The 13,848-nt window shown below is 33.5% G+C and overlaps 1 protein-coding gene across 1 annotated transcript in view; it reads right to left on the bottom strand.

Annotated features, from left to right (window-relative positions):
* Positions 1 to 6,569, bottom strand: part of LOC115232784 (echinoderm microtubule-associated protein-like 2) — a 25,535-nt gene extending 18,966 nt beyond the window's left edge. The window contains exons 1-3 of the mRNA XM_029802887.1: positions 5,838 to 6,569; positions 4,031 to 4,345; positions 2,281 to 2,511 (exon numbers count right to left, since the gene is read on the bottom strand). Of these exons, the coding sequence (XP_029658747.1) occupies positions 2,281 to 2,511; positions 4,031 to 4,082 (283 nt within the window). The 5' untranslated portion in view covers positions 4,083 to 4,345; positions 5,838 to 6,569. The remainder of the gene's footprint in view (positions 1 to 2,280; positions 2,512 to 4,030; positions 4,346 to 5,837) is intronic.
* Positions 6,570 to 13,848: the final 7,279 nt, after the last annotated feature.

The following is a 13,848-nucleotide window of genomic DNA, read 5'->3' as shown; positions in this document are numbered from 1 at the left end:
AATGCGGACAACACAGAGAATAATTAGAAAACTATTCAGGTTCGCGAGCAGACACCTTAATTGCACGAGAGAATTAATGAACGTCAAACAATAATTCTTTCGTTTCGTTTTCAATTTCTTCCCCGATAAATCTTAATGACAATCAAACTCGATTTAGAAGTAAAAATTAAACGTCAAATGACATATATATATATATATAATGCAGATACATTATAAAAAAAAGTTACAGAATAATATTTATTTTTTTGCAGTGTACATCTAAATTAACTAAATATTTAATATTTTTATAGTATAGAAAGAGAAAAGAATAGCTTTCTAAAATTGAAGATATCAAAAAATATATACAATAAATTTCGAATGAATTTGGAGAACAATTAAATGAATATTAATTAAACATTACAGATACACACATCTCATTTTTTAAATTATTTTTTCAAAGGTATTGCAATCTTTATTAGCTTTATAAATGTGACTTGCCTACTGTACTTTATATTTGCTAGAATTACATTTTTTAATTTTAAATATATTTTAAAATAAAATTTGCGAATTTCAGTGATTCTTGAAAGTATGAAATATAAAGTTTGCCTCAATTATTTTATATTTCAAAAACTACAAAAAAATATATTTAAACATTCTATTTCTATCAAATTGTATTTTAATACGTTGTATTTCAATAGATTAACAAATAATATTTATTTTTAAGATCATTTTTTACAATATTCGAGATATGCATCGAATGCTGTCAATGTTCGACGACATTTAATGCATCTTATATTTTTCTCCTTTCTATCACGTCAGCAAATTCAAGTACCGATCCGAACACTTTACCTTCTCCCAAGGTCTGCACGAATGGTGAAGACCGACAAACAATTACGAATCCATTCACGTTCGTGAGTGAGCTTCTCGACTGCGCCGGACGAAACCGAACGTGACCTTAAAGCCGTCGCGTGCCAACAGGTACAATATATCGGGCTCGTTTCCAGACAATCTCGCAAGGCTTCCTCGCGTCCGCGATTTTTGTCCTAATGGTCGAAACTTTAGAAGTACCAGCGCGCACAAGTCCGTTAGAAATGCACGCTTGACTTAGGTTGCATGTCTCAGGTATGCGATCGGCGCTCGCACTTACATCGACGTATTAATTCGCGTCTCGCAACATTGCAATGCATCCGTTCCGCGATCTTGCGAAACCCGATACAACAATACATGTCAGAATAAAATAGTATATTCTCTATAATTGTAGATAAAATCAGTGCTCCAAGTGAGAGGAAAAGGGACAATATTGTATTATTTGCATTTTGGACATAAATAAGAAACAGGATACTTCAAAATTTATAGAGAAAAGAAAGCAGAACTTCTCAATTGGAGGAATAAAATCCAAACCAATTCTCTAGAGCTCAATAATTAATAAGTTTTGAGATAATAAAGTCTTATTGTACAAATTTAATTTTATTAATAATCTGATTTCTCTAAAATTGGCAATTATTGATAAAAAAATTTAATACATGATAATTATCATGTCAAACTGTATCACATGATTGGTTATACTTGATTTATGTTACTGCTCGACTATAACGTAACGCATTAATGAAATAACTGAAATATTCATTTAACGATTATTATGAGAAATGGAATGCGCCTTTGTGGCCTGGATACCAGTGAAGGTGCGGCTAATCTGATGTTGTTTACGAGTCATGCATCAATCAATCGAATCAACTTTCCTTTCGTTATTGCGAACGAAACATACGCTTTTAGTCATGCTTGTCAATTATCGATTCAAGTTGTGGAGATAAATTTGATGATCAATGTAGATTGATCAGAAAGAAGAAAGTAAATTGTCACCAGGGTGAAAGATTAGTCACTCCAGCAAATAAGTATTTTAATCTATAATTTCATAATAAAATTAAAAGTTACTCGTTACGATATGAAATTCTAGGACATACCTTGGTATATATTCTCTTAATTGAAATCAGTGTATCACTGATAAGCAATAGTTGCGGTTGCAATTAAAATATAGTTCAAACATAACAACTTCTCAATGAAATTTTATTACCATAATCAATAAAATATTGGACAATATTTACTAATCTTCAGTAAAATTTCTGCTTTAATCAATGACATTTTTATACTGATTCAGCTTAAGAGAATAATTTAAATTATTTTATACACACACACACAAATACATATGGAGGAAATATTGCGGATTCGTGGACGCGAATTACGAAGGATTAAGGTATTTCAACATCAGGCTTCCGTAATCGATGTGCAACTTTGCCAACTTACTTCTGAGAGGTACATGGCCGTTCCTTATAGGCGAGGACACCATCCTCTCGTTTCTCCTCTCGTTCCTATCATCCTCTCGCTTCTCTCTTGCTTCAAGCTGGGCGATTCGCCTTAGCGCGTCCGCAAGAGTGGCGCGAAGACATACTATCTCGTCCCTCTGCGCCAAGGATTGCCTCTCGAGATCCGCCACTCTGCCCAAAAGAGACCCGGTCTCGCACTCCAGCATCTCATCTGTAAAAGAGGATTGCTATTTACCATGTCGCAAAGACGCGGCAATTTGGCTCCAAACCATTTGATCCCCTTTTTGCAGGGTTGATCCCCGGCCAACTCCTTTTAATCTTTCTCAGGATCAGAATTTCTCAGAACTTATTGTTATCAATGAGATTAAAAAATACATACAAATAATTTCGTTTCTCGCAAAGCAAAAATTTGATAAGAGTAAAATTAATTTTTCAATTATATTCGAATAAACCAACGCAGGCTTCTATCAAGTTTTAGAATAATAGGCAATTTTATATGGTAAAAAGAAAACATTACATACAACATTTGTTACTTTTAGATATGAGACTTATATATAGTACATTAATTAAAAAGAAAATAAAAATTGTTAATATAACAATTCTCTTTTATGTGCATATAAATTTTTTATGTATGTTTATTTTTTCGTATACTTGTTTAATACTAATATAAAAAAATATTTAAAGACATAATATTATTACAAATGCGACGAAGATATTTCTCTTATGCTTCTCTACCAATATTGCCGCAAAGTATAAGCATAGCACCACGCAAAACGCGGGTCAATATCATTCTTATCAATCGCACGACGTATATACTAACCAAACCTTGCGCGACAAGCACACATATGATGACATTTATAATTTACAATGCTATGTATATAGATAGAATATTATGGCGTTCGCGCAATTCAATCGGCAAGCGGGAAGCACGCGATTTATTTGACGTATTTTAACTAGCGTGTTAAAAATGTACGCGCTTACGAACATCTTCATACAGAAATAGAGAGAACTGGGTCATGGTTTCCCCGCGTTCTGTCAAGATAAAAATTAAACTCTTTTTCCAGTGTATTGAGCGAGATACCGGATGAACCACGTGGTACCGACTCATGAATTGTGCATGCGTGTGTCGAGCGTTCAATTTCGCATGTCTATCAGTCGAATCTTTTATACTTCGTATCCCGCAAACAGTACTAGTGATAAAAAAAAAAACTCCTCTCATTGCACGATTTACTATCCCGCACAGTGTCGTCTGGCGATTTAAAATTCATGGAATATATTAAACGAAAGTTGTGAGAGATTCATAAGTCAAGAATAAGTCATTCCGTTTACGTATTCGCATTTTAATATCAGCAATTAATCATTGCTACAATACATATAAATCGACTTGTCAGAATGTCATCTACAACTTCACACATTACAAAAACTCATAAAATTTTGTAAAATAAAAGATGAATTTTAAAAGATGATTTGCAATTATCTTATATGATGCTGTTCGTACACATTGTGTAAAAATTTGTCTTTTTTATAGCGCTATTTGGAAAATTATATATACATATAAATCGAAAGAGTTTCTTTTATCAAATTTATTAAGCATATTATTGTATATTATTAATTTCCCCCGCGGATTTTTCTTATTATAGATTTCTTTGATCGTCGAAGAACCCATCGTGAATTTTTCGCGGTTCAAAGAGGCGGTATCTAAAAAAAAGATGAATTATTTTTGTACTCACGCCACGCTTGTTCCGCCTCGTCGATGGTATCCATCGTCTCCGGCGTGGACATTGCGATTAACCCTCGCGATGACCCCGGAGTATTAATACGTTATTCAATTGAACTGATTAACGAGCACAAACAGAACCAATACACTCTGCACCAACATGTCTCTTTCGCCGCAGTTTCAACGATTCTTCTTTGAAACAATTAATATTCAATTCGCTTAACGCCTTCTTTTAATCTCGACGAGTCAGCTTATTTGCCTACAACTATAATGTCTATCCATGTATGTTGTGTATTTATAAATTCGGTTACGGAACTTCTACTGCGTTCTAAACAAAAGTGAAATATGTAATACTGTAAATTACAGGATACAATTATCAAATCATTATCTTTTCATCTGAAATTTTAATAAGAAATAGAGACTCTATGCATTGTTTAAATATATAATCATTTTTTTATATTTTTTAATCAGAAAGCAGAAGAAACTCTCTAATTGTAAGATTGTAAAGTTATATATTTTTTATAAATTTATAATAACGTAACACTTTTGAACGAAGTGTAAAAAATTGAAATATTAATCATAAATCTTTACAGACGTTTACGATTTTACACACAATTTCATAACACTAGCGAATCATTAATCAACAATTTGAACGTCAATTAACGTTTTGCGATTAGCACGTGGAAGTATTACGTCATCGAATTAGCACGATTCTTTCGTCAACACGTAGTTACAAGAGAAAAAAAATTACGGCAAGCGCGAGACGAGACAGATATTTTTTGAACGTCATTTCTTACCGCTGATACCGTCGAAACTGAACCGTAGTCGCGAACAGCGAGAATTCAAACATGCCAAGCGTGTCACGTGAACTCGGCATGCAGATATATCGGTCACTAACGTTTTACGCGAATAAATGTATTCTAAAAGTAAAATAAAAATTTACATCACGTACGATCCTATCTAAAAAAAAAAACATATACCGCGTTCTTGACATCTATAAATATGCATTTTTCACGTAGGTAAATAGATATGAAAAATTACATAAGAATACATGCTAAAGAATTAATGCGTTTTCTTTTGATTAAAAATTCTTTGATTAATTCTTGGCCGATTTGAATATACAATAATATTTTTAATTTAAGTAGAAAGAATTGTGAGATGTGAAAAAGAGTTTATATTAATAATTTATTATAATAATACAAAAGCTAGTATAACTTTTATACTTGGTAAGTATAGATATGTAGGAAGTGAATCGTATTTAGCGATTCAAGGTGATTTTAATTTACGAAACGTGTGATATTTGCAAAAACATTGTAAAAATTATGCAAGCGCGCGTATCTCTATTGTAAAGCCTGAAGGAAAAGAACGTGGAGTTTCAACTCCTCTCTTATTCCGCGTCAGTGCTTTTCCCACTGAAAGATGCGATAACCACTCAACGAGATGAACGATAATCGACCGTAAGCTCTTTACCCTCGTGCTTACACGTCCTCTTTGTGTCTCGTACCTTCAACGGTTTGCAGAAAAATGCTTATGATCGATAGAGTACTAATACGGAAGTGATTTTTTTTTAATAGCAAGAGAGAGAGAGAGAGAGAGAGAGAGGAGAGAGAGAGGTATACATTAATGGAAATATCTGTTAGGGTAAATCTTTTCAATATAAAGTATGAGAACACTCGATTGCGTTTATTCGCGGAGTTCCGCGCTTAAAATAAAATTTTATCACGAAAAATTATTGTATGCAGACTTTATGTACTTTATGCACTGACTTTATGCATACGATGTGATGTTTACTTAATTGGTTTCAAATATAAATATCTTACGAGACACATCACTGTTTTGGTGGGTGGTGACAGCTGCGTGCGCTGATAAAATTATCCACGTCTGGTGTAATGTTGTTTACCGATCACTTTTCAAAAATACTAATCAAACACAATTTATATAAAAATATATATAATACCAGAAGAATTCTCTAGAAACCGAAGAGTACAAGATCACGCATTACAAACAGAGATATAAAAAGTTTAGTTTGATGCTAATCAAGCAAAATAAATGCAACACGATTGATTTACTAATACTCAATATTCTCTAGAAATTAGCTATCCTCACTGAAATCACTTCCGTGGTAAATGAAGAATAGCAGAATCAACCCTGATAACTGCATGACCTTTCACTTATCACATGAACGAGAAAAAACGTAAAACAGGGTGAAACGAGCGCGTCTAGTCGACGAGCGAGATTTATTTCCGCACATGTTCAAGTATTATAAAAGCTGATCAATCGCAATCAAATCGAGTGGGATTCATCGAACTTTCTGACGGCGGGAATTTCTGCGACGCATCTCGCGACTGACGGAAGCGCCGCCGAAATGCTTCCGCCTAGGAAAAACCGACCGGAAATCATTTATAAGACCCGTACGATCAATATGTGTCCACTAGGTTTGAACGATTTTCTTTGTTCATCGAAAGGGACGCCGAGTTTGACTCCATCGTGACCGCTACTCGTGTAACACGTGTGTTTTCCGTACGGCCGCCCCAACGTTACTGTCAGAGTACGGCTACAGCTGCTTTGGCCGCGATCAATACGGTCTAGATAGTCGAGATGATTCAGATGACGGCGGGCTACGCCGTGCCATTGACTGTGGATAGGAACGTACGTACATAGTGCGAGATCGGCCCCAGTGATAAGCGGTTTGTCAGATTACCCGGCGGAAATCAATCGTCATTTAATCACAAGATGTATTAACCAGATTTTCAACGGATTTATTATGCCTCTGGATTTCAATTCTTTCTTGTATTTTATCATATTTTTATTTTTTAAGAGAAACATCTGAATTAAGTTTTTTTTTTAAATTGTGTATTATTGTTGCTTTTAGATAATTTAGGAATTTTTAATAAATTTTTGGAGTACAATTGCAATTAAGATTAATGTGCGCGTGAATATAAACACACGTGTATGTATGTGTGTTATATTTTCAGGAAATAGCTTTTGTTTTCGCGGATATTTTTTTATGATAAAAATTTTAAATAAATATGTTAATTTTTAACTTGAAATTATTTTTGGACGGATCAGTTTTTTATAGGTTGGATATGGTTCTTTTTTTATTGTTTTCTCATTTAACTTTTTTCACGTATGACAATATATTATATATAATATAATCTTCTTCCAATAAATTTTCTAAAGATGCGCGTATATATTTATGGTTCGCCAAGAAAATATTAGAAAATATTAGATAATCTTATGGATGAATTATCTGTTAGTTTCGATTTTGTCCGACTCCCTTTGCGATTCTAAACGATGATCATATCCTGTATAACGGCGCACCCTCGCAATTCTTCGAAATGGTTCTATCCTATACCGTATATCGAACTAGTCCATTAAAAATATCGCCGTTACATCATCCGTAGGTACGATGCTTCCGACAAATTGACGATATATTGCCAGGTGGGGCCCAGCCCTTTGTCGCAAAATTTCATTGCATTTGGGGAGAATTGATGGACGAGAAGAGCGCGGAAGAAAGGAACGGAGAATTTGAATGAATGAAATTTTGCCGTGTTATTTATCCATTAAAAATTCAAGGAAAAAGAATATTATAATAGCGTCATATATTATTTTCTATTATAAAGTTATATATAATTTTTCGGCAGAATTCCATTAAAAAGATTGAAACATTATTTGTAACGAGAAGCGTCGATGCAAGTCTATCTGCTCTTTCCTACGATTATTCAGAAACTTTCGGAATAATAAATTACTTGGAAGACAATGCGGTCTTAATTACAGCGAGCTACACACAAGCATTCTAATCGTATCTCTTTCTCGACGTGCTATCGGCTTTCACAAACTTTCAGGCTGTATAATGATTGCGTACATTATTACAAAAATAAAAATAAATAATAAAGCACTAAATAAAAGATAATATTTCATATTATTTTAATCCACATTGTTTATAGTTCAAAAAAATTTAAACTTATATACGGAGAACATTTGTATACTTTGCGTATAAAGCGTAAAGAGATGTACAGATCTCTCTGTACATTTCACATTTTTTAAATCATGTATCAATATAATTGTCTATCAAATAATTATATTATTAATATAATTCTACTTTGATAAATATCAACTTGCGTATTTATCTGCTGATAAATTATCAAAAAATACTAGTTATAAATCCGGTCGATATACTGTATTTTACTTTGTATTTTATGTCTCCAAACAGATTACTTTCATTAATTGAAATAATCGATCGAGGATCGGTTACCAGTGATATTTTTAGCTACAATCTACAAGACTTGATACGTAGGCGTAACAAGTTCAATTTAAAACAAAGCACGTAATATTGACAATAGAGCGAATTGAATTGATGATAGTTACACATAAATTATATGGTTCCATCACTTACTTCCGCATTATTAAATTAGAGGTATTAAATTTTTATTGCCAGACGATCTTTTTCGACATTTATAATCTAGTCTAATGATTTGATTATGAATAATATCTATTTGATCTTCGATCTTTCTCGAGTTTCTGAATTTCTTTTATCATTTCTTATGTACAACAATCTGTAAATTGAATTATCTTCTTCTTTTTCTTTTAGTGATAATAGAGAGAGAATAAAATTAAAAATATATTACATTAGTATCAATTTTTCAATTTATAAAATTTAATACAATTGAATATGTGTTTCATCTATTTTATTCTATTTACCCGTTAATATCAAATTTAAAATCAATTTTTCACAAAATTATATTTAGAATCGCAATCGTGTATTTAGCGAAACGATTTTCTGTCGAAAAATCGATTGGCATTTTGCTTGAATAGCACAACTAATACTAAGCAATGTCTGTAATTCTGTGGTATGCGAAGCTATTCGCCGTGCAGAAAATTGAGCCAAAGGAGAAGACGAGGAATTTCGTGAAATTCCAGAAGGCACCGTTAACTGCGCTTCTCGGAAACGGCAGAGAAGCCGCGCGCGCCAAGGATCGTTATTAATGAAAGAACAGGATGAGCTCTCGGCGCACCTTCGAGTAACGTCATCATGCCACCTTGAATGGCTTATATAACAAGTGCCACCGTGCCGTAGACAATATGCGCTACGTGACTCGTATGCGAGCATGTACATTGTCTCGTTTCGACGCCATTTTTTAATCGCTACGCGCCCTTGTACACGAGGATTTCATCTCGAATTCGATACAATGTACTATATCTATGTTTCAATTTGAAGCAATTTGTCATTCGGTTAAAAATTGATCAATGTGGAAATAGAGAGAATACATTTTATTCGATTCAATTTATAATTTTTTGCAAGTGCCCCATTTTTATTTTACATTCTATTAGGTACGTTCAAATAAAACATAGATTGAGATTTTTATGCAACAATAATCTTAATCCACGTTCCAAAGTTGAATATGCCTAATAGAAAAAGTTTTAAAAAATTCTTTTTTTTAAATATTTTTTTTTTTCTTTCTTTTACATATGCTGCAGATTTTATTAGGATTAAAATACTTAACTAGAAGTGCTCTAATTGCTGCGACAAAGAAAGCTCCGCTACTTTGTCGCGGTTTTCAATAAGCAATTCGTTACGATAGTGCTGTTATTGTGGAAAGCGCAGTCTTACCCATTTCTTGCCTCGCACTGTGTTCCGAATGCCCGTTTACGCGCATCGTCGACTTCGGACTTTCCTTTTCATACTTGTGTAGCACCTTGATTTAGGATCCCGCGTCTGCAAAAGAAAAACGATTGAAATATATATATATATATAAATTATACTGTGCATCGAATGCACTTGCACTGCGCGCACATCATATTGCATCGAAATATCACACGCGCTACTTCCGATCCCGCGTCTCCCTATTAATTGTTTCCGTAATTACCCCCGGAACGGGGCACGCCATTGTTCGAAGACAATGGTCTTAGCCAAGGATGCAGTCGGTGATTATCGATAGTTGAAATTATATATATCCAGTTTAGAAATGATTATTTTATTAAGACCTTTGCTATGTATTAAAAAAGTTAATTCAATGGCAAATAAATTGAAAGCTAGCAATAATTTAATAACTATTACATATATACGCATATATTTTGCTCTCTCAATATTTAATCTCTCTCTTAACATTTGTTAAGAATATTATTATATGCATAGAATATTTTTATAACATCATATATAAAATCTAAAATTCTGAACATAATGATAAATGTATATTTAAAATAAATGTTATTCTCTTTTAATTTAAATAATATAATGAATGCAGTAGCAATGTGTTTATAAAAGCAGATTTCATGCCGTGCAAAATATTTTTCACTTCATTATATGTCATCTTTCGAAAATATCGCGCATATAAAAATTTTTACACATATGTTTCTCTTCCGTATATCAGATCTGTAACTCTCGATTCTTGGTACAGACTTTCTGCAAGAGGCTAACGGGCGTGTTCGGCCTTTACGTAAGCATCGATCACGGCTGCAAGCAACAAAATCTCATAACTTTTAAACGTACGTTTTTCCGTACCGCGTTTTTGCCCGCGAGCGTGAATTGCCGGCAATTTCGTTCCAAAGGAGGAACATCAACGTAAAACGACCTTGGGCAATGAAAACGAATTGCGATACGTGATGGTGTGCGTGCAGAAAGAAACGTCAGGGAATGTAGGACGCGTTGCACCTTTCATGTTTACAGCTGTTGTAAGAGAAAAGGCAGCGAACTCTTTTCTCAATAATTGAATGCCGAATGTGAAGAGTGCAAGTAAGATTCATGAATTCTGTTATGAATACGATCAACTACGATGTACACACACACATACATAGATTTAATTACTGTTGGATACGTATTGAATATACGGATAAATAAAATAGGAAAAGTATTTACAAAGCACGCTTGCACGGTTCGAAATATTGTTTTAAAAATTATTTGCAAGGGTGCCAAAAGAAAATTATTATCAAATAATGTTAATTTATATATTGTTTTTCACGAATAAATAATTCTTAATTATAAATTCACAATTAATATATAGAGATTGCTATGTCCAGAGTTTCTCTTTGACATTTTACAGAATGGAAATAAATAAATGGAGATAAATTTTTTGGCATGCTTTCGCACATATCGTTTGTCGCGTTCCGCTTTCGCCAATTTCTCGATTGCTCGTCGAGAGACATCGTCTCATCTCGACGTCGTCATCATTGTCGTTGGCTCCATTTTTGCGTCTTACGTACGGCGCTCTGCTTTTACGCGTTTGCAACTATCGATATCCACTTCACTCGAGCGAATGTGTGTCGGAAACGCAAAGAGATCTGAAGTGCATTATCGCGAACTGGGACACGATGAATATATTACTCGGCGAATATGGCCAGGATACGTGGCAGACTTGATGGCTTACAATCTTACTTGATGCAGCTTGACATCAACTATCAACTCTTGAATCAAAGAAGCTGCTACAAACTCTGTGAATCGTCTATGTAATAATAATCTACATAAGAGACGTATACGTTTATTTTAGGAATTAAGCTTCTTTTAGTGTGCGATTTATTTACTTCTAGAATGTTTAGTGTTCTAAAACAATTTGTTATGAAAAATACCGATGTTTCTTAACTAATTATATTATAGACTACAATATTATAAGAAGTATCTTCTGTTTTGTCATCGTCAAATTTTCGTTAATTTATGATGCAACATTTTCTTTTGACTTTTGCAAAATTATCCTTGACATCTTTCTATTGTGGTTTAAGAAAATTTTTATTTTTATTTTTAGATATATTGTTTTAACAGCTGTATAATATACGTACATGCTTTCAGAGTTATATATATATATATTTTGTCATATTATTTTAATAAAACTGGGAGGAGTTGAAAAAATATTCCGAATTTTTACATATAGAAAAAAGACCGAGTCATCTATCGAAAATAACGTCAACAAGCCTATCCTCGGAAAAGGAAAGGCAAGGGAACGGGAGCGCGAAAGGAGCTCTCGAAGGAGCGACTCGAAACACAAAACCAGTAAGCATTGACCCGGCCAGAACACTGCCTTATTGGTGCATAAGACCGGACCCCACGGTGCTTATTTTACGCGATATCGTTTGTGGCACACACAATGAATGTTGTCCGTCGTAAGCACGCCATATATACGCGTCTTATATATATTACACACAACATGGATAATTGGTTCACCGCTTCGTCCGTAGGTAGCCCCCGTGCTGTGTTGAGAGCTAATGTTAAAACTCTCTCGAGCCAGTCAAGTGACATTACATAAATATAGTCGCGCCTACGGTCTTATTATATACATATCGTTTTACGATATCTTTCTTGTCCCTCTGTGTCCAGGTAAACGCCGTTAACTTAACCCCATCGAATCGCAAATAATTGCACGACGATTGCATTAGGTTGGCCGAATACCGTTATGTTGCAATTATATCTACCGTTTAATAAATCGCAGAAATTAGCATAAAGAGTAAGAGTCTACATGTGAGTTACGATCGAAGCCTATGAATACGTCTACATAATGTATGATTGGGAAGTGAAGCGGTATTTAACTTTTATAGCATTTTGGTAATCTACATATATACATATTTAGCTGCGTTATGTCTGTTAGTATATTTTTAATAAATTTGAAATAAAATAGATCTCTTTCTCTCTTTCTCTTTTTAAAAACTATTTGTCAATTAGTCATTTAAATAATATTATAAAAGAAAGTGATAGAGAGACTATCAAATGATAATAAATTACGTTACAATCTATATTTTAAAAAATTAAATAAGTTAGATTAGAGAGAGAGAGAAAGAGTTATTAATTTGTTCCATGTCTAAATGTATCAAATAGATGACACGTACGAGGACAATTCAATAAATAAGATAACAATACATGTTATATGCGTACAATTGCTAATGTTATCTTATTTATTGAACTACCCTAGTATTGTACATATTTCAATTTTTATTCTACAGATTGTACGATGAAAAAAGCGAACTAAATTTTTTATTATGAGAAAATTTTTGCAGCTGTATCCGTTTAACTGAATATATACAATATACTTACTGCAGAGTACTTAATAGGGACATGCACGGGTTGCGGAAATAGCGGCAAGTCAAGAATGCTTTTCGTAGGTGAGGGCGATTGCGCGTTTTGCGCGCTATGACAATGCGAAACGAATTTGCATACACGCGAATTAATGCCATGAGACGGCAAACCGGCGACGTCCGGATGGCGATAGAACTTAGTTGGCTCGAATGAGACTCGTTAAACACAGCTGGTAGTTAATAGACAGTCAGTCGACAAAAGTGGGCCGACTTTAAATTTATGGCGATGGGAATGCTCGAGGTTTCACAATATTTAACCATTTTATGTCTGTCTTTACACGCATTTAAAGTAAAATGTCATAAATCTAGTTGAGTAGTAACTTTTCTGTAATTTAGCGCTATTATCTCTTTCTCTCTCTCGCGTTAATTATAAAATTTTGCTGTACTATTATTTTGTCATAATATCTACAATATTCTTGATAGAGATTTTTGCATAAGATGAGTTGCATTTCTTGCAAAGTTTATGTACGTGGTAAATCATTAATATTTGATAATTATAATCACGATAAATAGATAGAGAGAGCTATCAATGTGATAGCTGTTTCGTATAAATTTCTTATGTAATTATGATATGATTTCACATGCGAAATTGGCGCAACACATGGATGCATTACATCTAACGAAATAACTAGTTAATTAATCTAGGACATCTTATATAAGCAAGATGATTCCGTCAAATTGAACATTCTCAATTAGCCTCTTCGAGAACGGCAGTGTATAATTTTCAACGAAGAAAATATTATTAAGTAAAGAAAATGTCAAATATATATTTTT

The sequence above is a fragment of the Formica exsecta genome, unplaced genomic scaffold (assembly GCF_003651465.1).
Source record: "Formica exsecta isolate Colony F162 unplaced genomic scaffold, ASM365146v1 scaffold15, whole genome shotgun sequence".
Taxonomy (NCBI): domain Eukaryota; kingdom Metazoa; phylum Arthropoda; class Insecta; order Hymenoptera; family Formicidae; genus Formica; species Formica exsecta.
The sequence above is the reverse complement of the archived record's forward strand: the minus strand, read 5'-3'. Positions and strand labels throughout refer to the sequence as shown.